Source organism: Lepidochelys kempii, chromosome 14, assembly GCF_965140265.1.
Source record: "Lepidochelys kempii isolate rLepKem1 chromosome 14, rLepKem1.hap2, whole genome shotgun sequence".
NCBI classification, from domain to species: domain Eukaryota; kingdom Metazoa; phylum Chordata; order Testudines; family Cheloniidae; genus Lepidochelys; species Lepidochelys kempii.
Genome location: NC_133269.1, coordinates 26,267,178 through 26,295,100, shown reverse-complemented (window position 1 = coordinate 26,295,100; position 27,923 = coordinate 26,267,178). Strand labels below are relative to the sequence as shown.

General features: G+C 47.9%; 1 protein-coding gene across 4 annotated transcripts in view; it reads right to left on the bottom strand.

Annotated features, from left to right (window-relative positions):
* The window catches only part of MYOCD (myocardin), a 471,189-nt gene that overhangs the window by 27,999 nt on the left and 415,267 nt on the right, over nucleotides 1-27,923 (bottom strand). For 3 of the 4 annotated variants that reach the window (XM_073310471.1, XM_073310473.1, XM_073310474.1), the window contains 3 exons: nucleotides 26,091-26,146; nucleotides 15,714-15,789; nucleotides 8,926-9,087 (listed from right to left, as the gene is read on the bottom strand). In XM_073310471.1, the coding sequence (XP_073166572.1) occupies nucleotides 8,926-9,087; nucleotides 15,714-15,789; nucleotides 26,091-26,146 (294 nt within the window). Of the gene's footprint in view, nucleotides 1-8,925; nucleotides 9,088-15,713; nucleotides 15,790-26,090; nucleotides 26,147-27,923 lie in introns of those variants that run through there. The other variant, XM_073310475.1, reaches the window with a different exon arrangement.

Sequence of the window (27,923 nt, the reverse complement as noted above, 5' to 3'; positions counted from 1 at the left end):
TTTTGGTGTCTCTGTGCCCGTTTTATGCCTAATACTCTGTACACATCTGGGCCTTCTAGTAAGGGGCTCACAGAAGTGCAGCTGAGATCTGAGCTGAGATGGAGAGTCCATGAGGGGAGAGGTCAGGCAAGCTGCTCAGACTGCAGGAGCGCCAGAGGACAGTGCCCTGCAGGATCATGTAGAGAGACAGGGAAGAGCGTCACAGAGGGCAGTAGGGAGAGATTTTGAAAAACCTGCCCCATTGAAATCTCTATGCTGCAGACAGATTTTGGCTTATTCTGGTTATCATCCTTTGAACTGATTTTATTTCAGATGTGTCTGTCTGTTTCCCATTTGTATCCATCTGCTCCAGAGCAGGCTGTGGGGATCAGGCCCTGGAAACTTGGGGCATTTCAATCATTAAGCCCTAATATGTGTCCTCCCAACATGGATGTGCAAAAATACGGAGACCCGGGCTCCTGCTCTCTCACTGGCCTCACTGGGCATGTTGTGAAGGCAGCACACTCGTGAGCGACACTCTCGTGGGCAAACGCAGCACAGTGATTCTGCTCCCCTCTAGTGAATGGGACGCTGTTGACTCAGGGTCTTTAGGGAAAGTGGGGGATCCTAGGAACTTGGTTAGGCAATTGGAGCCTGGGAAATAGTGTAATAGACCCCCTACTGCACCAAGTGTAGTCCATGGGAGCTGCAGGTATTCAGCACCTCTGCAAATCAGGTTGTGGGGTTATGAGCCTGAATACAGATTGAGGTACTTAACTGCAGAATAGGAGTGTGGTGTTCGTCTCCAAAGAACACCAGGACTGGTAGACTCAGGAAGTAGCTCGGGGTGAGTGTTTCCTACCTAGGCGGTTGCTTTGAATCCAGAGGTATGTGAAACTGTTCTCACCAGAGGGGCTAGTGCCCAGCAGCCTGTGTGAAATGACTGAGCGGGGGGGTCCTCCTCCCACTGGACAAATGTTTAAATCACAAAACCAATGGATGCACTGAGCCTGTCTGGAGCCTCCGCAGAGAAGCCAAGGCGTGAATCAAACAAAGGTCTCAAATCTCCAGGCCCCTCCCCTCCCCTGGCTTCTCTGCACAAAGTACAAAGAGTTGGAAGAAATGCTCCAAATGACTAACTGCGCGTCCGGAATCCCACCAAAGCCTGGTCCAGAGGATTCCCAGGGCAGTGTCCCATATTCAGATGGACAAGAGCTCTTGACCCCAGGGTTGTGCTGATAAGCAAAGTGCTGAAAAAGCAAGGCTATTTTGCAAGACCCCCCTGGAAGGCTTAGGCAGGAAGGTGGGTAACAGAAGGATTACTGCTGCTGTGGTCATATGCTGCCCAATCTTATCATGCAGCTCTGCACTCAGATAGCTCGGGGACAGCTGGGGAAGGAGGAAGGGCTGGGGAAGAGTGGTCCACCTGTCCGTGCTCCAAGCCTAGCAGTGTGCAGCTTCTCACCAACACACTTCGACGTGTTCTGACCTCTGCCTTCTGTCTGACCAGATAGGCATTATCGCCCATTCTCTTTGCACAGGGTGTGTTCTCCGGAGGGAGAAAGCAGATGAGAGACTCCATCATGTGTGTGGAATAGCTTGCTAAGTCACTGGCCCTGCTGTCGCCAGCTATGCACTAGGGGAGCTCCTGGAGTCTGTGCTCATCTGCCCAAGGCACATGGTGGGAGGAAATACCACAGGTCCCCCAGTGCAGAGCTTGGCTAAGTGCTGGGCTACGCACTCTAGTGGTCTGGGAGCTGCTCGCCTAGCCATGAGCCGCAGTACTCCTAGCACTGGGCTCAAAGGGCTCCAGTCCCACTAACATTCATGTATCAGGAGTAACACACAAGTGGTTTGGTAGGGCTGCCAGGGTCTCCAGGGTGCAAATACCCTCAGCACAAGGGCTCCAACTATTGGAACAAACCCCGCAACCTCAGCCCCAGGGCAGCCAAGGAGAGGGATAATGAGGTAAACTTGTCTCAGTGGGCTCCTTCCTCCATGCCATCCTCTTGCCTGCAGGGCACTGCCCTGGATCTGCCTGCTGCAGCTGCTGCTGTCTCCCTCCAGCAATGGGCTGTGTTCCCCTCCCAAGGCTGTCAGGTTGTGATTTCCAGGCTGCAGACAGGCTGCTCTCCCTCCAGAAGTGCACGTGCTGCCTGCCTGGCTTCTGCCAGGATCTAACATACTCCATTGCACCCGGTGGGCACCCTGTCTGCACCTTCCCTGTCAGTGCAGGTCACTGGTTCAAGGATTTCTCTGTCACCATAAGCCTTAAGAACTGTTGTGCCAGGGAAGCTGCAGGAGCCAGCAACACCCAGAAACCAAAATTAGGTGTCATGCAGCACAGAATGGTTGTTCTAGGCCTGTTGAAACCAGCTGCTGGTTCTGGAAAGGCCAGGAAAGGGAGCTTTTCTGGTGGAAACCTGTGGAAGCTGATGGCACCTTTTATTCTTAAGATACCATGGGAGGTCTAGGAAGGGTGCGCAGGCAAGGGCATGGAGCAGTGTTGTACCAAAATATGCCAAAAAATAGCCACAGGAGCTTCAAATACTGTGGGGTTTCTGTGATGCCGAGAGCTGACTCAACGGCAGGGTGCTCAGGTGGTGACAATTGCTGTCTTGGTGAGCGCTGTCCTGAGAACTGGGTGACATAGCATGACAGATGGCAAATTATCCACCTTCAGTCTTCCTGCTGTCTGGAGCTTTGAAGGAACCCTATCAAATTCCAACACGTTACCATCCTTAGCCTCATATAGAATCATAGAAGATTAGGGTTGGAAGAGACCTCAGGAGGTCATCTAGTCCAACCCCCTGCTCAAAGCAGGACCATCCCCAACTAAATCATCCCAGCCAGGGCGTTGTGAAGCCGGGCCTTAAAAGCCTCCAAGGATGGAGATTCTACCACATCCCTAAGTAACCCATTCCAGTGCTTCACCACCCTCCTACTGAAATAGTTTTTCCTAATAATACAGCTGGGCTGGCAATTAGGAGGCATTTAAATCCCCTCCAAGAGGCGATACACACCAAACAAGTGAGCCGAGGGGACCTCAGTCAGGGACAACATGGCACTCCAGAGCATGGTTGGAATGTGCTGCCTCTTACTTCACGTCTTGATACCAAGGGTCTGCATGGAGCGGGGAGAGGGGAATGCTCGGCTTATCTCTCTTGCTCTCACTGCAATCTGCGGCTATCCATGTTGTTTCATGATCCCATGCCTCTGCTGTAATCTCAGGCAGGATGGTGTTTGCTTGGGGCTGTTTTTAGTGTACTGCGTATTGTCCTCCTGAGTGCATTGGACAGAGTGATGACAAGGACCTGGTAAAAAAGGCTATTAGATCACCCCTCAGCTATGTGGAGCACAGGCAGCCTCCTGTTGCTGGGACATTAGGGATCTAGACTGGCTTCAGCACTTTTCTTTCACCCTGTTGGATGTGATTAGATGAATATGTCAACTATACTTTCCACTGTATAAACATTTAAAATTCCAAGGTTACAGTAAGACAATTTTAAACCCCGTCATTTTTCTGGTATTGCAAAAACAAAAGACTCAAAGTTTCAGAATAGCAGTGTTCCTCTCTGCTCCGTGTCCGAGCCTGGGCTGCAGACCCCCAGGGGAATCATGGACCTGGCAAACACACCGTGCTGCTCCTTTGACTTAGGCATTTTGCTACATAAATCTAAAGGCAAGCACTAACTTCATGTCGTGCTGCACAGTTCAGCGCTCAGCATTCAAGAACCCCAGAAGGTTTGTTTAAGGATGTGCCCTTGACTCTGCCCCTTTGTGTCTGAACAGCCAATAAAGGGTAAATTCACCCACTGGTTGCTGTGCCCAGGTGGGATTCACCCCCAGGGCAGGCAAACCGTCTCCTGGTTGTTCTGCTGGGAAGAACACCTTAAACTCATGGTGGGGGCTCCTCTGCCCATCACGGGGAAGTTGTCTAGGAGAGAGGTTAAACCAGTGCATTCCTGGGCACCTTGGCCACACCTCTCCCAGGGCAGTGCCATCCCACTGTCAAGCTGCACCAGCTAGCTCCAAGCCTTCTTAAAGTAGGGATTGCATGCACCTTCCACCCCTCTGAGCCTGCTGCAGGAAGACTTGCTGTGTCAGGCAGGCTCTCAGCCTGCATTTCTACTGGCAGGAGTTGAGGCTGGCTAGAGACCACACTCTTGAATTGTGTGGCCATGGATGATTTCTCAAATAATAAGGTATTAATTTCCAGACACAAGCTGTGATCAGTTGGAGCTAAGGCTGAGAGCACATATTACTAATTTAGGGCAAAACCCCATTACCAGTACGTTGTAATTATTCTAAAACAAAGTGTTATAAACCCAGGAAATACACCATCGGGGTAATTCTTAATAGAAATTCAAAGATGCTGATATGTGGCAAAGCACAGGTAAGGCACCCAAACAACCCAGCTCTGCCCCATAGTGATGTCATGCAATAATCATAGGATTACAATTCAAATGTTTTGGAGCTGGTGGGCCCAGACTAGATTAAGCTGATTTTAAGGACACATTGTGCTTTTTCATATTTTTACTCTGATGCTGCCATTGCAGGGCCTGACAAGAGAATGACTCTAAGCTTTTGAACAGGGGAAGACATTTTTAGTAAGACCGTTTAAAATTTTTGGTTGTTAAGCCCTATTTAATTGAAGCCCCTAACAAGCACTTGGGAGAAAGGCTCTCTTTGTTCAAGATTCAGACACACCTGCCCAGTTTATTGTGAGCTCAGAAAGGTCCCATGCCAGGTGTCTGATTCTGACCTCATATCAGCTTTACGCTCAGCTAACTCCACTTACTCCTGATGTATGCTGGGGTCAATGAGAAGAGACTGAGGCCCTCATTGGCTCATCTGTGGTAGAAAAACCCTTGAAATCCCAGACATTCCACAAGCAGAAAATGGTTGGGAAGAAAAACCTTGCAGGCCGTCTTGGTGTATCACAGAAGGGCACAGAGCACAAAGCCACGTTCTTGTCCATTGTCTGTTACCTTTAAGGCCTGAGATCAATGTACGCTCTCGTGTTGCTTGGTGGGCAAGGGAGGAGCCAGGAACTGAGCAAAGTCTGAACACAGCCTCTGACCCAGGTTTCCAAACCACCCTCCCTCATGCTAGGGGGGGTTCCCTGGAGTCCATGATTCCCAGGTGGGTTAGTGTGCACATCCCAATGCACAGGCCATGACCAGGATGCCTTTTGCAAGTGTGCCTACCATAGGTTGTTTTCCAGCTGGGCAAAGGCCCTAACCCTCCTCGAGCACTCTTCCCCGAGCAACCTTCCAGCCTCCAAACCTCAGCTCTTTCTGACACAGCTGCATTCAAAGACATGGCTATGGAGTTTTTGTAAAGTAGGAAATGTATTTTTTCCACTCTTCCATCATTTAAAAACGGCTGACGAGATTTGTCTTAAACCCCCTTTAAAAAAAACAACAATCTTCAGGCAGGCACCCAGCCCAAAACATTTCAGGCTAGTGTATTGAAAAGTTACAAGCATGAGAAATCAGGGCATGACACTGGACCCTGAACTATAGTGGTATGACCCGTACAACACTGGGCCTTAAAGGTGCACATTGTGGTTCACCATGAGCAGAATATACCAAGACCAGAACAGTGACAATAACAGGGGCCAAGAAAGGAAACCTCTGCACATGACAGCATGGGAAATCTGCAGGCTTCACTCTGCTCAACAGTGCTCTGCCGAGTTGGCTCAGCATGGGCTGGAATAGCTCAGGTTCTACATGCTGGGTTCTTAGCCGAACCAAGAGTCAAAGAGCTTCCTGCTTCTCACACCACTTCCTGTGTCATTCTAAAGTCAATATTGCCAAAGAGTCTAAGTTCCTGGTAAGCAGAGCCCCTACCACTGGCTCCAGCTCACCCTGAGCACTAACCAGGACACTGAACGCCCTCACTGGGCTGCACACATAACTGGCAGGCCAGTGCAAATAATCCGTGACAATTAGTGACTGAGTGTTATTGAACAAGGAATTTGGGCTGCATGGGACCAGCTCTCAGGGCCACATTCAAGTCAATGGCAAGACTTAGTAGAGCTGGATCAGATCCCTCCATGAATGGGCCAGGATTGTGTACAGATAAGCCTTCTTGGCCTGTCACTGCTGGGATCTGTTGGGTCTCTCGTTTCTCGCCTTCAGATACTTCCTGTATTGGGAGTGATGCTGGCAGGATTGAAAGTGCCTTTTCATTTGGGTGTCTGGAACAGTACCAGCCCCATGCAGAAATACTAACAGAGAGCACGGCTGGGCTGGGCTCCATCCCTCCCGCAGGTGCTATCTGCAGGCTGACAGGGTAGTAGCAGTCCTGACCCTGCATCTGCCTGAGCACTGCAACCTGCATTTTCTAGTCTACAGCTCTCCCGCCATTCCCACTGGCCATTGCCAGGCTCCCCAGGGCTGTTCCAAACCCCAAATTACCGAGTGACAGCGTGGGGTGCTGTGCCGCAGAGCCACTGCTCTGAGTCAGAGAACTCCGTGGGGCTAGGGCATTTGGCTGTGGAAAGTGCCCCTGTATATTTCACTCAGAAAGGGCTGGGGCTCTGAGCGGGCTTTATCCCCTTGGTGAGTCAGCATGGCAGCTTAGTGTGCCAGAGCGAGCAGTCCATGCCCTAACGGCACAGCCTGGGCCAGCCCTTACCAAGACCCCAGGGTGACAAGCTGTTCGTCTCAGGTGAGCCAGAGAGCCAGGAGATGCAGGGGGGAGTGTCTTCAGCATCCTGAAGAGAGGAAACCCCTTGTGTTCACTAACATGAGTCCTGTGGCCTCTGCATCAGAGAACAGCCCCAGCCTGGCTGCTCTCTCTTGGGGCACTGCTGAGCTGCAGTGCAGACACACAGGGCCTGACTCATCCCTTCCTGGGCCTTGAGGCTGTTTACACCAGTGCAGAGTGAGTGCAAAGCACCACCTTTCTGATTGGGGACCGTTTTACACCCACTTTGCACAAGTCTAAGTAAGTGGAATGACACTCCAGGGAGTGGCAGGGGGCACCAAGGCCCACATGGTACACACAGCATGACCCCTCATCCCCATCATCAGGCATACTCATTGTCCCAGTCCTCCTGGCCACTGCCTGGCACTTCAGGCAGAGGCACAAAACCAACCAGCCAACCAAGCAAATGCCAACCAAGTATCTGTGCACTAACGCCGTGGGGGTGCCTCCCAAGCCCTGACTGATTCAGCATGGATTCACCAAGGGAAGGTCATGCCTGACTAATCTAATCGCCTTCTATGATGAGATTACTGGTTCTGTGGATCAAGGGAAAGCAGTGGATGTATTGTTTCTTGACTTTAGCAAAGCTTTTGACATGGTCTCCCGCAGTATTCTTGTTAGCAAGTTAAAGAAGTATGGGGTGGATGAATGCACTCTAAGGTGGGTAGAAAGTTGGCTAGATTGTCGGGCTCAACGGGTAGTGATCAATGGCTCCATGTCTAGTTGGCAGCCGGTGTCAAGTGGAGTGCCCCAGGGGTCGGTCCTGGGCCGGTTTTGTTCAATATCTTCATAAATGATCTGGAGGATGGTGTGGTTTGCACTCTCAGCAAATTTGCGGATGATACTAAACTGGGAGGAGTGGTAGATACGCTGGAGGGCAGGGATAGGATACAGAGGGACCTAGACAAATTGGAGGATTGGGCCAAAAGAAATCTGATGAGGTTCAATAAGGATAAGTGCAGAGTCCTGCACTTAGGACGAAAGAACCCAATGCACAGCTACAGACTAGGGACCGAATGGCTAGGCAGCAGTTCTGCGGAAAAGGACCTAGGGGTGACAGTGGACGAGAAGCTGGATATGAGTCAGCAGTGTGCCCTTGTTGCCAAGAAGGCCAATGGCATTTTGGGATGTATAAGTAGGGGCATAGCGAGCAGATCGAGGGACGTGATCGTCCCCCTCTATTCGACATTGGTGAGGCCTCATCTGGAGTACTGTGTCCAGTTTTGGGCCCCACACTACAAGAAGGTTGTGGATAAATTGGAGAGAGTCCAGTGAAGGGCAACAAAAATGATTAGGGGTCTGGAACACATGACTTATGAGGAGAGGCTGAGGGAACTGGGATTGTTTAGTCTGCAGAAGAGAAGAATGAGGGGGGATTTGATAGCTGCTTTCAACTACCTGAGAGGTGGTTCCAAAGAGGATGGTTCTAGACTATTCTCAGTGGTAGAAGAGGACAGGACAAGGAGTAATGGTCTCACGTTGCAGTGGGGGAGGTTTAGATTGGATATTAGGAAAAACTTTTTCACTAGGAGGGTGGTGAAACACTGGAATGCGTTACCTTGGGAGGTGGTATAATCTCCTTCCTTAGAAGTTTTTAAGGTCAGGCTTGACAAAGCCCTGGCTGGGATGATTTAATTGGGGATTGGTCCTGCTTTGAGCAGGGGGTTGGACTAGATGACCTCCTGAGGTCCCTTCCAACCCTGATATTCTATGATTCTATGATTCCTTACCCCAGCTGTCCCCTGGCTGTGCAAAGAAGGAACTGGACTCTGCTTCGAGCAAGTGAGATGAAGGGATGGTAGGAAGAGACTGAACACACTGAGGCTTTCTAGCTCAGGCTGATGGAAGCTGTGCCTTCTTGGTCCTTAGCCATAGGGTAGGATTTGGGTTGTGATGTCTAACATAGGTGGAGGGGATGCTCACTCACAGACGGGTGACTGAACATGTTAGCCTCTTACCTAGGCAATTTAATGGGAGACATTTCTGGGAGGAGATTACAGTTTCCTTTCTCCTCTTAGACCTGGTGAGGAGAATATATGTGCTGCTGATTGGGGTTGCTTGCAGTGAAAATAATATGGGCTAACTTAGGTTCTGTTATGACTCTTAACTTTGTATTGGTAATTTCCTGCCGGACTCATATCTAAGTACTGCACTATATGTATCAATGTCCTTATCAATCTGTGCTGTACACACACGTGCGATACAAGACGTGCTTCTCTCATGACCTACCTTTTATCGCCTCTTTCACAGCTGAGTCAACAGGAATAATATTCTTCTCCACCAGCTCCAAAGGACCTGGTCTGAGAGCAATTTTTTCATTGAGATCATCTGCAAGTCGGGCTCTTTTCAGCTTCATCTGAGTAGCTTGAATGGACCCCTCTGCAGCTGAGTCTAAAAGGCCAAAATTGAAAGCATCAGTTCCAGGTCCCGCTGAACCTGTGCTCTAGCTACAGAACGCTCAGTGATAATGAGATTCTCCTTCTGGGATCACAGTCAAAACAAAACACATTTCAGGTTAGAGCAGTAAACACAGAGAGATCAGTTCCAGTATTCTGAGCCTGGAACACTGGCTGTTAGACTGCTCCCTAGACATAGGACTGTGTGTGGGATGGATTGTGGGTCTCCACATGGTTCTCAATGGTTCCCAGGTCAGAATTCTCAGTTATCAAGTAAAAGATTTTTCCCCCTAGATTCCAGCTGTGCAAATTCAGCCTGGGACCCTAGAGTTATGCTGGGTTCTGTCTGATCAATAAACAGTCTGCAATGAAACTTAGTTAAAAATTGTGTGGGTGATGTAGGAGCAGAATAGTCTCCAGCTCCTCTCCCCGAGCTGGACTGGCTCTGCCTGCTAATGGGAGCAGACTCCAGCTCCTTGGATGCTGAAATATTAGAGCGTGTGTAGAAAGAACCATAAAAATGATTCAAAGGCTGGAGAGAATCATGCTGTAGAGGGAGAGATGTACAGAGCTCAGTCTGTTCAGTTTATCAGAAAGAAGATTGAAAGTAACTTGATTACAGTGGAGAAGTACCTTCGTGGGTACTACGAAAACGCTGGATACTAAAGGGCTCTCATTCTAGGAGAGAAAAGTGAAATAGCCACAAACGGCTGAAGCTTTAGCCAGACAAATTGAAACTGGAAATAAGGCACAAATTGTTAACAGGGAGGGTGATTAATCATAGGAACAAAATCCCAAGGGAAGTGGTGGATTCTCCATCTCTTGCTGTCTTCAAATCCAGACTGGATGCCTTTCTGGAAGGCACAAATTATGCTTTAGTCAAACACAAATTGTTGGCTTAACACAGGGGTAACAGGGTAAAATGTAATGGCCTGTGTTATGCAGGAGGTCAGAGTAGATGATATAATGGTCCCTTCTGGCCTTAAACTCTATGAAACAATGACTCTCCGAGTCCTCTCCCAGAGCTAGATGGGCTCTGGAAAGTTAACAGGAAAAAACGGCAGAATTTACTGGTCTATCCTAAGGCTCCATTGATAAATGGTTTATAAAGAGTTGGTAAATGATTACTAGAGGTTTTAATAAGTAGTTAATCAATTGTTTTTCTAGATTGTCACCAAGTCCAACATGTCAACAGATTGCTTATCACCATGATGCTAACACCTTCTATGAATGTGTTTAGAACCAGCCCTAAACACATATTACTAATGTCTGCAACATGCATCTATTGAACACTTACTAAGCCTTTACAAACCATTTATAAATGGACCCTTAATATAAAGTGTGACCAACCTGCAGTAGCCAGTAAAGTCAGGGGACATCTCTGGACCTGAAGGTACCACCGCACACCCTTATGGTTCCAAATACAACTACTCTTTGAAGAAATTCGGGCTATGGAAAACGCAAGCCTCAGAGTCTCAGTAGTGTGATGTATAGCCAGTTACAGATCTGATGGGACATATGAATTCATGCTACCCTGTGAGTGGCCATTCACCCCTGTCATCCCCATTTGTCCTTATGAAAGTCTCTTAGCAGCTGTTCTGCTCTGCAAAGCTTCTACTCTCCCAGATTAATTCAGATTAAGGTAGGTTGTGAACTGACTCCCAGGAGCTGTTCCAGAATAACTCGATGTGTAGCCAAGCCCTTTGTTTCCCCATTTGTAAAATGGGCATAATGTGAGCCATCTTGGAGGTATATGGCTGGACAGCTGTGGCAGAGGGAGGCCAGTGTTATACAATAGCTCTGTGGCAAAGCCAGAACTAGAACCCAGGTGTTCTGGTCCCCCATGCAGGTGGTATCCCTCGCACCTCCCTCACAGAACGGCAGCTGCCTAGTCAGGAGAGCACATGGAACTTCCTGTCGCTGTTTGTCCTCACTTTATAATCCCAGCTGACACGAAGAGCAGATGGTGCCTCCTGCATACCAGTCACTGGTTAACTGAAGCTTGCACCGTTTTCAGGTGACTGCACTAATTAACCAGCCAGCATCTACCTCCTACTCAACAGCTGCCCCAAACCAGAGTGCCAGAATTATGGGATGTGACTCACGCTCCTGGCAAACTCAGGCTAACACCCCAGATAGGAGGCTGCAATGGAACGTGAGGGCGATTCACTAAAGCCTGGCACCTGTGACTGGGAACTGGGGGCCTCCGTTACTCCAGCACATGGGGAAGGGATTAGCCTCCACTTCTTCCCATGCAGGGAGCAAGGGCCTAACAATTCTGGCCATAACAAATGCCTCTTCACTCTCAGGGTGAAGGAGAGCCTAGGAGCATGCCTGCTCCCTCCTTCCTCCTGGCCCCATGGGAGCCCTTCTGTGAGGGCTCCATAGGGCCTGGTCTCTGTGGGAGGAGAAGGGGCAGGGTTGGAGTGTCTCTGGAGTGAGACTAGTTTCCTAGTGCTTCAGGAACAGCGCCTTGGGCTCCCGCAAGATCCTTGCTGGCATGGAGGCTGTTGTGAAAGGTGAGGAGGACGTGGTACAATGCCTCTCTGTGGATGGCTGTGGGCTCCAGCAGAGCTCCAGAGAGCCGTGGCCTTTCTTCAGGGATGAGGAGGGCAAAGCTCAACCACAGGAGTGAACAGCTGGAGACTCAGAGAGTTCAAACACACCAGGTGTCCTGCACCCAACTAGGACATGGGGAGGACATGGCTGGCTTGTGCCAACCTTGACCCCTGGCGGAGCTGTTTAATCTGTTCCCTTGGCTGCCGGGGCAACAGTTCAGCATTCACCCTTCTCTCTCCGAGCCCTGTGCTATGGGGCAGATAGGGAACAGATGTGTCCAGAATGGAACAGTATTTGGGAGGCTGTAGGGGGCTGTGAAAAGAGGCTTCCTGATAATTAGGAGGCACCTGTGAAGTACTCAAGAAGGGCCATGAAAGAAGGGAGAGATGAGTTCGCTGTCAGCACAAAGTGTGTACTCGCTGCCCAGTCACAGAATACTCCAGCATTTCAACCTGTCATCCAGCTGATGCTCTGGCAGCATTGGCTGAACTGGCCCAGCGCTGACCCGAGAGCCTAGCTGCCCTGACTGCTCCGTGTGTTTGCGACATGTTGTTCCTGTGTGTTACGGCTCTGTGTGAGATCTCCAGCACTCCCTGCTCTGCCAAGAAAGTCAGGAGTTCTGTTTCCAGCCAGAGCAGTGAGTGCTCCCCTCCAACCTTTCAGGGCTCACTTGGAGTCTGACTGAAGGCTTGAGTCAGGATTTATTGTCTGCAGAGCAGTCTGCCTGCCCTATTGGGACACTAGCTATGTTGAAAGAGGAAGCAGTGTCAGAAATCGGCCCGAGCCCAAGACTTGGGGAATGTGCTTGGAGGACACCACAGACTGATTGCAAAAGTGATCAAAGGAAATACTTTTTCCATACAAAATACAATTAGACTGTGGAACTCGCTGCCACAGGATATCATCAAGGCCAATAAATTAGGTAATTGGACATTTACATGGATAACTGGACTATCCAGAATTACCGGAGTTAACGCTAAAACATTTAGGTAGGAATATTACATGTCCTTTGTCACAGTTTAAGTCAATCTCTGACTATTGGGGGTTAGGATTTGAACTTCATGGGAAGCAGATTATTCCACATCAATTTCTGGGTTCTTACACTTTAAGAGCATAAGAACAGCCATACTGGGTCAGACCAAAGGTCCATCTATTCCAGTATCTGTCTTCTGAGAGTGGCCAATGCCAGGTGCTTCAGAGGGAATGAACAGAACAGGTAATCATCATGTTGCCCATTCCCAGCTTCTGGCAAACAGAGGCTAGGGACACCATCCCTGCCCATCCTGGCTAATAGCCACTGATGGACCTAACCATGAATTTATCTAGTTCTTTTTTTAACCCTGTTATAATCTTGGCCTTCGCAACATCCTCTGGCAAAGAGTTCCACAGACTGACTGTGCGTTGTTTGAAAAAATACTTTCTTTTGTTTGTTTTAAACCCTCCGCCTATTAATTTCAATTGGTGACTCCCAGTTCTTGTGTTATGAGAAAGAGTTAATAACACTTCCTTATTTACTTTCTCCATACGTCATGATTTTATAGATCTCTATCATATCCCCCCTTAGTCATCTCTTTTCCAAGCTGAAAAGTCCCAGTCTTATTAATCTCTCCTCATACGAAAGCTGTTTTATAGCCCTAATAATTTTTGTTGCCCTTTTCTGAACCTTTTCCAATTCCAGCGTATCTTTTTTGAGATGGGGAGATTTGCATGCAGTATTCAAGATGTGGGCATACCATGGATTTATACAGAGGCAATATGATATTTTCTGTCTTATTATCTATCCCTTTCTTAATGATTCCCAGCATTCTGTTCACTTTTTTGACCGCCGCTGCACATGGAGTGGATGTTTTCAGAGAACTATCCACAGTGACTCCAAGATCTTTTTGTTGATTGGCAACAGCTAATTTAGACCCCTTCCTTTTGTATGTATAGTTAGGATTATGTTTTCCAATGTGCATTATTTTGCATTTATCAACATTGAATTTCATCTGCCTTTTTGTTGCCCAGCCACCCAGTTCTGTGAGATTCCTTTGTAACTCGTTGCAGTCTGCTTTGGACTTAACTATCTTGAGTACTTTTGTATCATCTGCAAATTTTGCCAGCTCACTGTTTACCTCTTTTTCCAGATCATTTATGAATAAAGCTACGTTTTAGTCATGGGTATTTTTAGTGAAAGTCACGGACAGGTCACGGGCAGTAAATAAAAATTCATGGCACATGACCTGTCCATGACTATCACTAAAAATTCCAGTGAACAAAACTTGAGGGAGGGGCTGCTCGGGGGCCCTGTGGGTGCTGGGGGAGGACGGCCCAGCTACTTTGGTGAGGGGGCTGGGGTGGCATGCGGCCCAGGACCCCCGCTGGTGCTGGCGGGGATGGGGGGGAAGGTGTCAGAAAATGTTATCTCTGCATCCTGTCCAGAGGTGACATGTACCCAGTCAATATGGGGATAGCTGAAATCCGCCATTATTGCTGAGTTTTTAATTTTTATAGCCTCTCTAATCTCCCTGAGCATTTTACAGTCACTATCACCATCCTATTCAGGTGGTCAAAAGTATATCCCTGCCGCTATATTCCTATTATTCCAGCATGGAATTACTATCCATAGAGATTCTATGATACAGTTTGGTTCATTTAAGATTATTACTTCATTTGACTCTACGCTTTCTTTCACATATAGGCCACTCCCCCACCAGCATGACCTATTCCGATATATTTTGTACTCTGGTATTACTGTGTCCCATTGATTATCCCCATTCCACCAAGTTTCTGTAATGCCTATTACATCAATATCCTCATTTAATATGAGGCACTCTAATTCACCCATCTTATTATTTAGGCTTCTAACATTTGTATATAAGCACTTAAAAATTGTCACTTTTTAACTGGTTTCAGAGTAGTAGCCGTGTTAGTCTGTAGCTGCAAAAAGAAAAGGAGTACTTGTGGCACCTTAGAGACTAACAAATTTATTTGAGCATAAGTTTTCGTGAGCTACAGCTCACTTCAACTCACGAAAGCTTATGCTCAAATAAATTTGTTAGTCTCTAAGGTGCCACAAGTACTCCTGTTCTTTTCACTTTTTAACGTCTGCCATCACGTGATCTAATTGAACGGGACTCTTTTTCATTTGACTGTATCTCATCAGATCCTCTCATCAGATCATGTGACTGTTTCTCATCAGATCAGTATTTCCATTAGTAGATCCTCCGCTAAGGGATGTCTCTGTCTAAACGATATGCTCCTCCGCACCTGTTGGCTTCCCCCAGCCCTTAGTTTAAAAACTGCTCTATGACCTTTTTAATGTTAAGTGCCAGCAATCTGGTTCCATTTTGGTTTAGGTGGAGCCCATCCTTCCTGTATAGGTTCCCCCTTTCCCAAAAGTTTCCCCAGTTCCTAATCAATCTAAATCTTTCCTCCCTACACCATTGTGTCTCATCCACGCATTGAGACCCAGCAGTTCTGCCTGTCTAACTGGTCCTGTGCGTGGAACTGGAAGCATTTCAGAGAATGCTACCATGGAGGTCCTGGATTTCAATCTCTTACCTCGCAGCCTAATTTGGCCTCCAGGACCTTTCTCCTATCCCTCCCTATGTCACTGGTGCCTACATGTACCATGACCACCGGCTCCTCCCCAGCACTATACATAAGTCTATCTGGATGTCTTGAGAGATCCGCAACCTTCACACCCGGTAGGCAAGTCACCGTGCGGTTCTCCCAGTTATCACAAAATGAGCTAACTTTGTTTCTAATGATTGAATCCTTCCAATGGACCAGGTGCCAGCTACTGTCAAACACAGGATGCTGAGCTAGATGGACCTCAGGATTTGATCCAGTCTGTCAATGCCTATTTAAGGATGATGAGGGCTGCACTGGGCACAACATGAAATACCTTGTGCTACAAGCCCCTTACATACTCTAATTGCCATCAAGATCTGGGGCAAAGTAACCCTAAAAGTGTGTCTTGCAGAGAAACAGGAAAGCAACAGAAGATTTGGGGCCACAAGAGAGATGAAGGTTTGGAGAAATCTAAAAATATGTGAGGAACAGCTCACCCAGCCTTACCTTGTAAAATGTGCATATTGACCAGGTCTGATTGCTCAGGCCTGCTTCTGATCTTGTGCTTTAGGTAATCCTCAGTCTGCAGGACAGAAATACAGAGAATGTTAGATCACCAGCTCCAGCTAGTAAATTACATAGTGCCGGCTCTTTCTGCTCAGCTATTGGAATTGTTCGTGTTTTCGTAGGAAGAGGGAATAACTGCTTTTCTCCACTGAGTGAGCTGTTAAGTGGTACCTTATTCACTCAAGCACTAGCCAACACTTGGACAGGAGATGCCCAATGAGACAAAGTGATGCTCCTGGAATCAATGTTGACAATTCAGCAGATGGCCCTTGTAAGGTCTGTCCTTTTAAGCCTCCAGAGAGCTGCACCTCAAGACCCCCAGTACTGCTGGTGCCCAGGCTGTTCTGACAGTATGTGAAGTCTGCTGGAGCCCTGTTCACCGCGTGTGATGACTATTCACCAGTGCGTGCCTGGATCTACCCCCACAAGACAGCACAGCATGTTTCTTTTGGGGTTGGTGCTGAATCAACACCCCAGCATGGTGCGAGAGGATGCTACGCTGCTGGAAATAGATTCATAGATTCATAGATACTAAGGTCAGAAGGGACCATTATGATCAACTAGTCTGACCTCCTGCACAACGCAGGCCACAGAATTTCACCCAGCCAGCTTTTGGATGAGATGTAAAACTAGGAGCCTGACCCTCTGTACCAATTCTCTGACACCGTTTGCAAGAGAGAGGTATATTGGCTATTCCAGTGCTGATAATGACACTCTGCCTTTCTAAGTCCCCCACAGTTTCCAGGGTACTTTGCACTTCCTGATGTAAGCTGCTAGGTCCTGTTGCTCTGCATTTAACTGCTGAATTCCACTTTGTGAAATGGCTGAGAAAGTCATGCCCTCATCTTAGATACAAGGGTGATAAATGCCTTAGAAATAGATAGACAAGGTAGGTGAGGCAACATCTGTTACTGGACCAAGTCCTGCTTCACCTACCTTGTCTCTCTCTCATATCTTGGGACCAACATGGCTACAACAACACTTAGAAATAGACATGTAGATAGATACTGATATACAGTGAGACCTTCACTGAGGACAGCACTTAGTAAACAAACATCTTGTTTGCTCAAGTGACAAATTAGTATTATTATTGGAATGCCCAGAAAATGCCAGATCCTTTCTAAATAGAGAAGAAATGATGCCTGCCCAATGAGCTATCAATATAAAGGCAAATGAAAAGGGTACAGCAAACACACGGGTATATTAGCAAACACACATCTACTCACACACATGCTTAATTGTATTATTACAGTAGGAAATATAAATTATACTCAAGTTAGCTCTTCAGCTTGTCATTGTCATTCAATTGACTTTCAGATGTAGCCAATAGAGTTCTATCTGACAATTAGTTAAAGGCCATTCCACTACTCAACAGAGTTTGCCAACTACACATGTCTGGATATCAGTGAAAGAAACTTACAAGCAAAAGCAGGCGAGCTAAAATGTCCAGCATTGCAAGAGGATTGTGATGTAAGTGGCATTTCTGTTTAACAGGGGGGAAAGACAATAATCAATGGGATACTATAATACCTGATTATAAACTATACAGGAAGGAATGATTAGGTCAGAGAGATGGGGGAGTCCCACTATCTTAAAGATTCCATGGAACCTAGTGAGATACCAGTTCTGAGTAGAGAGGACCACACAGTTGAATCGGTAGAGATCCAAGTCCCAAATGATAGGATTACAAATATATGAGTGAAATGATACTCCCAGTCTCCAGTTAAAGAAAATGCTATCGAATGCACAGTGCTGAGGGTGACCAAAGTAAAATCTACATCTATAAAAGGAGTTATAATGGGTATCTCTTAGAACCTGCATAAAAACTGATCAAATGTCACTTCAGACCAGATTTTCAAAGGTATTTAGGTGCCTAAAGATGCAGATAGGTGCCAGGTGGGATTGTCAAAAGCAACTAAGCAGGTTAGATGCCTAGCTCCCTTTAAAGTCAAGGACAGTTAGATACCTACTCTCTTTTGAAATTCCTACTAGGTGCTTATCGGCATCTTTGGACACCTAAATAACTTTGAAAATCTGGCCTTTCAGATCCACATGTAGAGAAGCAACTTCTTGTCACCCTAGTGAGAGAACACAAGAGGAGGGACTATGCTAAATTGAGTCCTAAGTAACATAGAGGTAGGTTCCAGAAGCAGCTATAGTTGAGTTGCCAAGTGATAGTGACTATAATATAATTAAATTCAACACCATTGAGGGAGGATTAGAAACAGTCTAAAAGGCAGAAATCAGTCCATAGGAAGAAAGAGTCAATTTGCAATATAGCAAAAGGTAAACAGTGAGATGCCACAAAGTTCTGTGCTAGGATGGTGTTATTTCAGGTACTTATTAGTACACTGAAAAAACTGGGGAGCAGTGATGTGGAAAAATCTTCAGATGGCACAGTGTTATTTAGGTCAGTTAAGATTAGAGCAGGCTGTGAGAAACTTCAGAGGGACTTAACCATGCTCGGTGACTGGGTAGCAAGAATGCAGATGAAATTCAGTGTTGACAAAGACAGCGTAATGCACATTGGAAAGAAGAATTTACGCTGATTCTACACCCTATTAAGTTCTAAATTAATTGTAACCACTCAGGGAAAACATCTTGGTGTCACTGTGGGCAGCTTAATGATATCTTCTCAGTGTGCAGAGATGGTCAAAAAATGCAATCATAACATTAAGAAACATAAGAAATGGGATGGAGAAAACATTGAACAGAATTATGCAATTCTATAAATACATGATAGGTCCTCTCCTGGAATCATGTATTAAGTTCTGGTCACTCCATCTAACAACATATCTAGCAAAAAGAGAGATGTTCAGAGACAGGCAATGAGAATGATGAGAGGTATGGAAATACTTTCTTATCAGGTGAGAGTGAAAAGAACAGGACTGTTTAGTTTAGAGGGGAGATAAAAAGAGGTCATATGAGCTAGTGAGTGGTATAGAGAATGAATGGTGTCTCATAACACAAGAACAAGGGGAGGCCAGTAAATTCAAAACTAACGAAAGGAAATGTTTTTCTACATAATGCACTGTTAACCTGTGGAACTCCTTGAAACAAGAAATTGTGACAGATATGGCAATTTCTTGCAATATCCTTGAAAAATCTTATTGAATTAAGTTTAAGTATCTTGGAGTCCATTGTATTAAAAATTCCCAGTTTATGTATTATTGTGGAATTTTATGTAACGCCTTTAGAGGGGAGACATGGCCAATGTAAACCCTGGGAAGTGTTATAAGCTTCAAAGGACTATCTGAAACAATGTGCCAGACAAGAATGAACTTTCAGGACAAGCATAAATTAAGTGCATTTCCCAGGAAATCTCTTGGGGGAGTGCAAATGGAGAATGGAGTGGAGAATGCAAATGTACCACACCCTAGTTATGCAAAAATCCAGCCTTTTGAAGCTATGCCCTGTGGAAAGAATTATTATCTGCTAATTACCTGTTCCTGGAATTTAAGGTTCAAAGGCCAAAACTGTGTAATGGAGAGATGCATAGGTGTGCTTGTTCTGGGCTAACAGCTGTTTTGACCTAATAACCACAGAAAACTCTTGTTAGTGTTTGAACTACTGACTCCTACCAGAGCCCTTCTTGGAGTGGGCGTGACCTCTGATAAACTTACTAGCATGTGTGTAGGGTTTTTTTTTGTTTTCTCTATAATGCTTTCATCTTAGGAAGAAATGTGCTTGCTTAGAAAGGGCTGTACGGTGACTTTTAACTGGGGCAATTATGCTGTTTATAGCCTCTGAGAAAAGAAAGCAAAGCTGGCCTGCCTAGGCCACCTGACTTGCTGGGGAACTCATGATGAAGGCAGTGGAAAACCCCCAGTTGGGAGGGAGAGAGATGTGGGTCTCTGCCCAGGAGAAGTGCTGGCTGAGGAGCTGGGAGCCTAAAAGTGGGTGTCTGTGGTGGGCCAGAGAGGGGCAATACAGGTGCAGATATTGCTGACTGCAAGAGCTTCCAAAAGAGGATTCCAAAACGGAAGAGGCATTATATGAGTAATGAGAACACCCAGTTACATTACATTGGAGAAATGTAACTGTGGTACCCACGTAATGACATAATACTTCAAAGATCTGACTAACCATATTACCTCCCCATGATTTCTCCCATGCTACCTGTGATGCATGGAGGAATCCCTTAGTCAAATTGTATAAATCCATCACCAAGTCCCTCCTCAAAACTTACCTCTTCCATAATGGATGCAATAAACTGCAAGCTGATCACAGCTAGACAGGTGCCAATTTGAGTTTACTGCTTCTGACTGGCTAAGAATTTGGAACATCCTATTAGTTTTGCCATTCTGTCTCCCCCATTCCCCACCTGTGATTTGTGTTAACCTCCTGTTATGCCTTCATGCTTCAGAGCACAAACTGTCTGATGTTAGGAAGAAACTTCCCCTGTGTAATTTATTCCATAATTGTCCTTCCTCTGAAGCATCGAATACTGGCCACTGTGAGAGAAAACATATCAGACTAGATGGGTGGTAGATCCAATCCTGTACAGCATTCCTATGTATCCATGTTTCCCTGGTGCCTTGATTTGTTTAAGTGGTGTCACTATACACACATCCCATGAAGTGAGCTGTAGCTCACGAAAGCTTATGCTCAAATAAATTGGTTAGTCTCTAAGGTGCCACAAGTACTCCTTTTCTTTTCACTATACACACAGCGTGTAGTGACACAGTGACACCACTTAAACTGTGTCTATAGTTCTGTGAGATCCTGTGCTCTGAAAGACCTTTGGAATAACGTATCTGGAGGTGCTGGATTAATTTAATTAAATTAATTTCACATTATAGGCTACCAAACAGCCATCAGATAGTTTCCTGACTCAAGCGAGACTCGAATCACTAACATAGAGGTCTGTCAACAACCCCTTGCACCATCTAGTCCACTGTGTATTAACTTTAACATTTATTGTAGTTCTGGCTCTTCTTAGCCCTTCCTGGTTCTAAGTAGGAGGAGAAGTGGCCCAGGGGCACAAAGGCAGGAGATGCTGTTATTATGATGTGTTTAGCATCAGGGGAAGCAGAAAATATTGGGACACACAAAAGAACCCGTTATTATCAGATTTCTAGACCAGGTTTGTAGAGCATGGAATTTGGAGAAGATTCAGATAAGCAACCAAAATGTCATTGGCTGCTTATCTGAAAGGACCCAGCAATCCTTCTGAAATTCACTGGTTACTGCCCTAAACAAAGGGCACCCCTATAAACAGGAGTATATTTTTGTCATGCATGGTGCTCTTTAGCATGCTCTGAGAACAAAGACATTTTTGGGCATCTCACTCATAATCCTTTGCTCTTCCCCCAGGCAAGCAGCCAATGGAAGCCTTTGAACGGCGAGACAGAGAGACATTAATGTATACTTGAACAATCAAATATACGATACTTCAAGGATACTTTAAATTGCTTGAAATTTCCTAAACATACTCATTTTTCATAGGGGTGTTTTGTGTCTTACATTAGTCATTTATGATTGCAGGAGACAAAGGGCAAGTACCTAGAATATGTTAGTTCACAAGAATACTCCCAAATGTTTCAAGTTAACTCCTTCACATAAACTGCCTGTACAACTAGCTGCAAACAAATCTCTCATAGAGTAACTGAATGAATTACTATATTCCATTAGAAATCACGGAGAGCCAATCATGTAAAACAAGGTATTTCCCTCTTAAGATAGCCATGCTACTATTATTGCTCTGTATGCATCATGAACCAACTATTAATAAATACGATATGGGGAAAGAAATGAGGATGAAAAAAACCATACTCAAAGACCAAATGAGAAAATTGGGATAGTTTTGGATTAGCTAATCTTGGATTGATGCAATGGAATCAATGCAATGTACTTGATATATCAGCAGATCAGAGGTTTGTTGTCTATTAGCACTGCAGGGTATCTTATTCCTTGCTGCATGTATTTTTCTAACCTGTTGTCTTGGACTGTGTGCTTTCTGAACTGGGCCCCAGGCAAACAGGATAGCTATGTGAACCCTGGAGACCCTCCTAGGGTATGTTTACACTTTGAGCTGTGGGTGTGATTGCCAGCTGGAGGAGACACTCGCACTAGCTCTGATTGAACTAGCATGCTAAAAATAGTGTAGTCATGGCAGCATGCATGGTGGGAGGGGCTACCCACCCAGAGTTCATGCCTATGGTCTCGGGTGGCATGGCTTGCCCCTCCTGTGGCTCATGCCACCGCTGCTGCTCTCTATTTTTAGTACACTACCTTGTTCTGAGCTAGTGCAAGTATGTCTTCTTGAGCTGTGACTCACCCCCCTGCTCGAGATGTGGCCATACCCTAGGTTTAGCTGGGGCTGGCCACTGTGTAATGTAGGGAGTTTGGAAAGCTGACATGGTTCCCCCAAAAGTGATCTAGCCACAGGCATTTTCAGACTTTTCTGGAAATGGCCACTTATCTTATCTCTGCCATTAGCAGTATTGAGAGGTGCCTGAGTTGGGCTAGATAGCTGGTGCCAGTGTGAGCAGAGCACATTCCCGGTACCTCCTGGGAGGTACTTAACTGCCTGAGAGGCTTTGCAATATCCCAGCGGACCCAGGGGCATGCTGCAAAGCCAAAGGTCAGGCTTTTGCTATGTGATGACAAGTATGACTTGCTTGGGGACTACTCACTGCAGATGACAAAGGGCATTTCAATTCCGCCCTGGACACTTGTTTAGGGCTCCATTCTGCGAGTTCAGTGGCTGAATCAGAAGCCAGGAGGGCTGTTCATCTACTGGAAGGCATGAACCTGCCCCATAGATCACTGTCAGCCCTTGTACGAATGCAGGATTCTGATCCCCTTCCTCAGGTGTAAGAGTCTTCCTGATCTCGCTGATGCATCTTTCCTCTACCCCTCAGAGCTCTCTGAGTCACCCTGTGGACCTCTGTTCTTTACTCCACAGATCTCTGTGATCCACCCCACAGAACACTCCTCCACCCCGGGGATCTCTGTGATCCACCCCACAGAGCTCTCCTCCCCACTGGGGATCTCTGTGATCCACCCCACTGAGCTCTCCTCTACCCTGGAATCTCTGTGATCCACCCCACAGAACTCTCCTGCATCTTGGGGAGCTCTACGATTCACCCCACTGAGCTCTCCTCCACCCTGGGATCTCTATGAGCCATCCCACAGAGCGCTCCTCCACCCTGGAATCTCTGTGATCCACTCCACTGAGCTCTTCTCCAACCTAGGGATCTCTGTGATTCACCCCAGAGAGCTCTTTTCCCCACTGGGATCTCTGTGATCTACCCCACTGAGCTCTCCTCTACCCTGGGGATCACTATGATTCAGGGCTGTCAACTCTTTGGGTTTACCCTGCAGGCGTTTTGGGGGGCTCCTGAGATCCCCTCCTGTTGCCCCATTCCTGGGGTGAACTTCCCCATGGGAGGTGCTGCCGCTGCTGATGGGCATCTTCCTCCCACAGCTCATGGAGCAGACAGAGCTCTTTGGGATGGGGTGGGGATCCTCCCCAGCTGGCTCTGCAGGGCCTCTTCTACAGCTGCCAGCATTGCCTGCAAAGGGGGAGGGTGCTTGAGTAAAGAAACTCCCTCCTGGGCCCAGCACACCTGCGAGAAGGGACTCCTCTCTGTCCTTTCTCCTATCTCCTCAATGCCCCTCCCCCTGTATAGGGCTACATGGAGCCCAGCACTAAAGAAGTGCAGAGCAGGGACTGCCTATTACTTTATTTATAGAGTGCTCTGTGTGTAGATTAATGCATTGGGGGTTTCCAGTATAACTACCTGAGCGTTCAAAAATCATGAGATTTAAATTCTGTCACCAAGAAATCACCTTTTTTTTTTCACTGTTGGGCGAAGCTGGCTGTTCCTAGTTTGTGTGGGATCATTGCAAGGCCAAATTCATGCTTCAACCAGCTCTAAGGGGGGTGGTCCACTACTAGGGCTACCAACTTTCTAATCGCAAAAACTGAACACCCTTGCCCCGCCCCTTCCCCGAGGCCCTGCCCCCGCTCACTCCATCCCCCCTCACTCCCTTGCTCGCTCTCCTGCACCCTCACTCACTTTCACTGGGCTGGGGCAGGGGGATGGGGTGCAGGAGGGGGTGAGGGCTCTTGTTGGGGGTGTGGGCTCTGGGGTGGGGCTGGGCATAAGGGGTTTGGGGTGCAGGAGGGGGCTCCGGTCAGAGGACGAGGGGTTTGGAGTGCAGGAGTGGGTATGGGGTGAGGGCTCCGGGAGGGAGTTTGTGTGTGGGAGGGGGCTCGGAGCTGGGGCAGGAGGTTGGGGTGCGGGGTCTGGGTGGGAGTTAGGGTGCAGGAGGGGGTTCCGACCTGGGGCAGGGGGTTCGGGTTTCAGGGTGCAGGCTCCGGCCAGGTGGCGCTTATTTCAGGCGGGTCTCAGAAGTGGTCGGATTGCCTGGCTCCTAGACGAAGGCACCAGGGGCTCTGTACGCTGCCCATACCCACAGGCGACCCCCGCACCCCACAACTCCCATTGACTGTGGTTGCTGGCTAATGGGAGCTGTGGAGCCGGCGCTCAGGGCAGGGCACTGGGGCCCTGGCCACCCGTGGAGATGCCCTGTCCACCCGTGCGCCTAGGCGCTGCACATGCCGGCCACTGCCGGGAGCTGCGTGGAGCCAGGGAGCCTGCCTTAGCCCCGCTGCGCTGCCAACCACACTTTTAGTGGCCAGGGTCCCTTTTCGACTAGGCTTTCTGGTAAAAAACCAGATGCCTGACAACCCTATCCACTACCCCTTCCCAAGCTGCCACTCCATCCCCTCCCTAGCTGGACATGATAGCTGGCTGCCTCACTTGAATTCTCCCTCCATAGTTTCACCATAGTTTGCTGGCCCCCACATTTATTTGCCAGACATATTTCCCTGCTTGTCTCCTAAATCTTCTACCCATCACATCCCTTGCACCCCCCACCTCCCCCCCACTTTCCTCCCAACCCCATCAGTATGCCTCATGCCCCTCCTATCCCCCACAATCCCCTCATTCTCTTGTTTCCCACATTCCACCCACACCCACTTGGTGTATCTTACGCTTTCCACATTTCCCTACACATCCCTCAGTCTGCCTCCTGCCCCCCACATTCCCTTGCCCCCAGTCATGCCCCCACAGCCTGCCTCCTGCCCCCCACATTCCTCTGCCCCCTAATCCTGCCCCCACATTCCCCTGCCCCCTCAGCCTGACTCCTGCCCCCACATTCCCCTGCCCCCTCAGCCTGCCTCCTGCCCCCACATTTACCTGCCCCCTCAGCCTCCCTTCTGCCCCCACATTCCGCTGCCCCCTCATCCTGCCTCCTGCCCCCACATTTACCTGCCCCCTCAGTCTGCCTCCTGCTCCCATATTCACCTGCCCCCTCATCTGGCCTCCCATCCCCACATTCCCCTGCCCCCTAATCCTGCCTCCACATTCCCCTGCCCCCTCATCCTGCCTCCTGCCCCCATATTCCCCTGCCCCAATCATGCCCCCACATTCTCCTGCCCCCCTCAGCCTGCCTCCCGCCCCCACATTCCCCTGCTCCCTAATCCTGCCTCCACAGCCTGCCTCCTGACCCCACATTCTCCTGCCCCCTAATCCTGCCCCCACATTCCCCTACCCCCTCAGCCTGCCTCCTGCCCCCACATTCCCCTGCCCCTCACAGTCCCCTGCCTAACACTGCCCCCACATCCCCCTGCCCCCTCAGCCTGCCTCCTGCCCCCCACATTCCCCTGCCTCCTAAACCTGCCCCCACATTCCCCTGCCCCCTCAGCCTGCCTCCCGCCCCCACATTCCCCTGCTCATGCGACCCATGCTCTCAGCAGGCAACGTCACTGTTTGCACTGGTGGAGTTTGTTACAGGGTTTAAGTGAAGTAAATGCCAGTGGTACAAATAGCAGATGTCCACACTATTTGTTGCACTGGTGTAAGTACATTGATGGCAGTAGCGGTCCAGGCCAGGCCTGATTCAATTCATGCAAATGTCTGCAAACGAAAGGTAGACTGTTGGGTGTTCTGTCTGAAGTTCCACACTGGGGGTGCCTGTGATCTTCCTCAGGGATCTCTCTCTTCCACTCTGGAAGATCTCTACGATCCACATCTTGTTTCTCTCTACCCCCTGGATCTCTCCTGCATTTGATATAGTCTGCACTCATTTCACATGGGCAATATGCAGCTGAGGTCCACATCGCAGACAGGAAAGAAGACACTTGCTGTAAATTAAGCTGTGTTAATGTCAGTGGAAGCAGGATATTAGGCTCAACGATTATAATGTTGCTTTTATGCAAACTCCCTGCCTGTCTCCAGCAGCCTGCCCAGACTTGGAGGATAATACACAAATTCATTCATTCACATGTGTGCAAGAAGTTACCTTGGCTCTCTCCAGGTTTTTCCTTTGTTCATGGAATGCAGATGGGCATTTCAGTGCTGCAATACGAAACACAGAGGCACAAATCAGCACAAGGGAGGGAGCAAACAGCCACCAGAATACTCAGCAATAGAATTTTAACAAGTGCTATAAAAATAGCAACACAAATGAGCCGATCTCTTTATTGAGCTAATTCAAAACTCAGAAAAGCTATGGGAAATTCCAGTAGCTCAACCAGGCCGTGGCAGGAGAGCAGAGGGGATGGAGAGCAAGGGGAGAGCAGAAGCCACACGGGCAGAGAGGTGGTGCAGGCTGTGCAACTCAGCGCTCAACAGGACACTTTCTCTTCCAGGGGAGGCTCTTCCCTGGAGAGCTCTAGGTGGGTTACAGCACCAGGAGGCCACAGAACAGAGTGGGGAGGAGAAAGCAAAGTGTCAGTGCCCAGAAGAGAGGAGACCTCCTTAAAGGACTCGGTCAGCAGGTGGGCCTGCAAGTGACTCAAACTGTGAGGCCAAGTCCAAAGAACATGAAAAAACAAAGGGATCTCATCATTCTTCACTTTGGTTGCAAGTGTATATTAAACACAGGACTCAGAAGTTTTAGTTCTCTGCTCTCCTCCCCAGTTTCTCCACTCACTGCACACCAACCTCTTCTCTGTTCATTTACATAATCCCCTTCTCTGCAGCTCCTGCCCTCAAGCAGCCTTCCTGGCTCTCCAACACTTTTCTCCGTTCCCCTGTGAAAGGTGCTGGGAAACTGAACTGTGGGTTTGGGGAGTGCTAAGTGGGCACATGACCTAGCCTGGGAGCAAAAGTCAGCAGGCTGCCCTGGCCACCACTTTCAAACACTCTTCCTGAAGGTGTTTGGTTTTCCCCAGAGAGGGTTTCCAAGAGAAGGGCGTCTGTGCAATTCTGTTCACCCTCTTCAGAATATTATATCATGCAGGGGAGGCCAGCCTGGTTGGTGAGGGTCCCTGTGGCACATGCTAAGGCCCACAGCTCTCTAGGGATTACATACAGTTTGTGGGTTGAAAATCTGGGTAATTTCTGAATTCCACTCTTTGTTATTCCTGGGTACTTCAAAATACCAATCGACTATAAGTTCTTTAGTATCATCTCAGTATCAACTTCCAAGAGCTGAGTGTAAAGAATCTGTTTCCAGTGCTGTTCAAAGCCTCTAATGTCAATACCTGGAACTTTATGTTAAAGCTCAGCTATAACTTATTTATATTTCTGGCTGAAAACCATGGTTTCCAAAGTGCAGAAATAAAGGCTGTGAACAAAAGCAAGGCCCCAGTTTGCTCCCTGTCACGGTATTCCCCATTTACAGGGTGTAAATGAGAGCAGAGTTTGGTTCTGCATTTGAAATCTGTAGGAAAGACTCAGTCTTTTTTGGGTCTCCACGGAATTTCTTCTCTGGCAAGAAAAGAAAAAAGACTCAAACCTCTCCTTGGGTTCCCGCATTGAATGGAGGAACATTCTAAAGTGAGGAGTTTGGGGGTCTGTTTTGTTTGGCACCATTTATTTAGCTAACTTACTGCTTGATCCTTGAGAGGAATGAAAAAAGGGGTTAGAAATTCATTTTACACAGGGCTCAGAAACTAGCGGCCAGTCTACACTCCAGAAATGTGGGAGTAAATGGGGAGCTCAGGCAGAACAAATAAACATGTAGGGGAAGGGAAAGGAGGCCAAGGGGAATTTTGGGTGGATTGGCTGGTGGAAGGGGATGGATCCAGTGAAAAAGTAGGATGGATCACACCAAAGTACAAAGGGGCAGGGAACCTTTTCTTGCTTCCAACATTTCAAGAGCAGACAGACAGACATGCTTGTATGATTG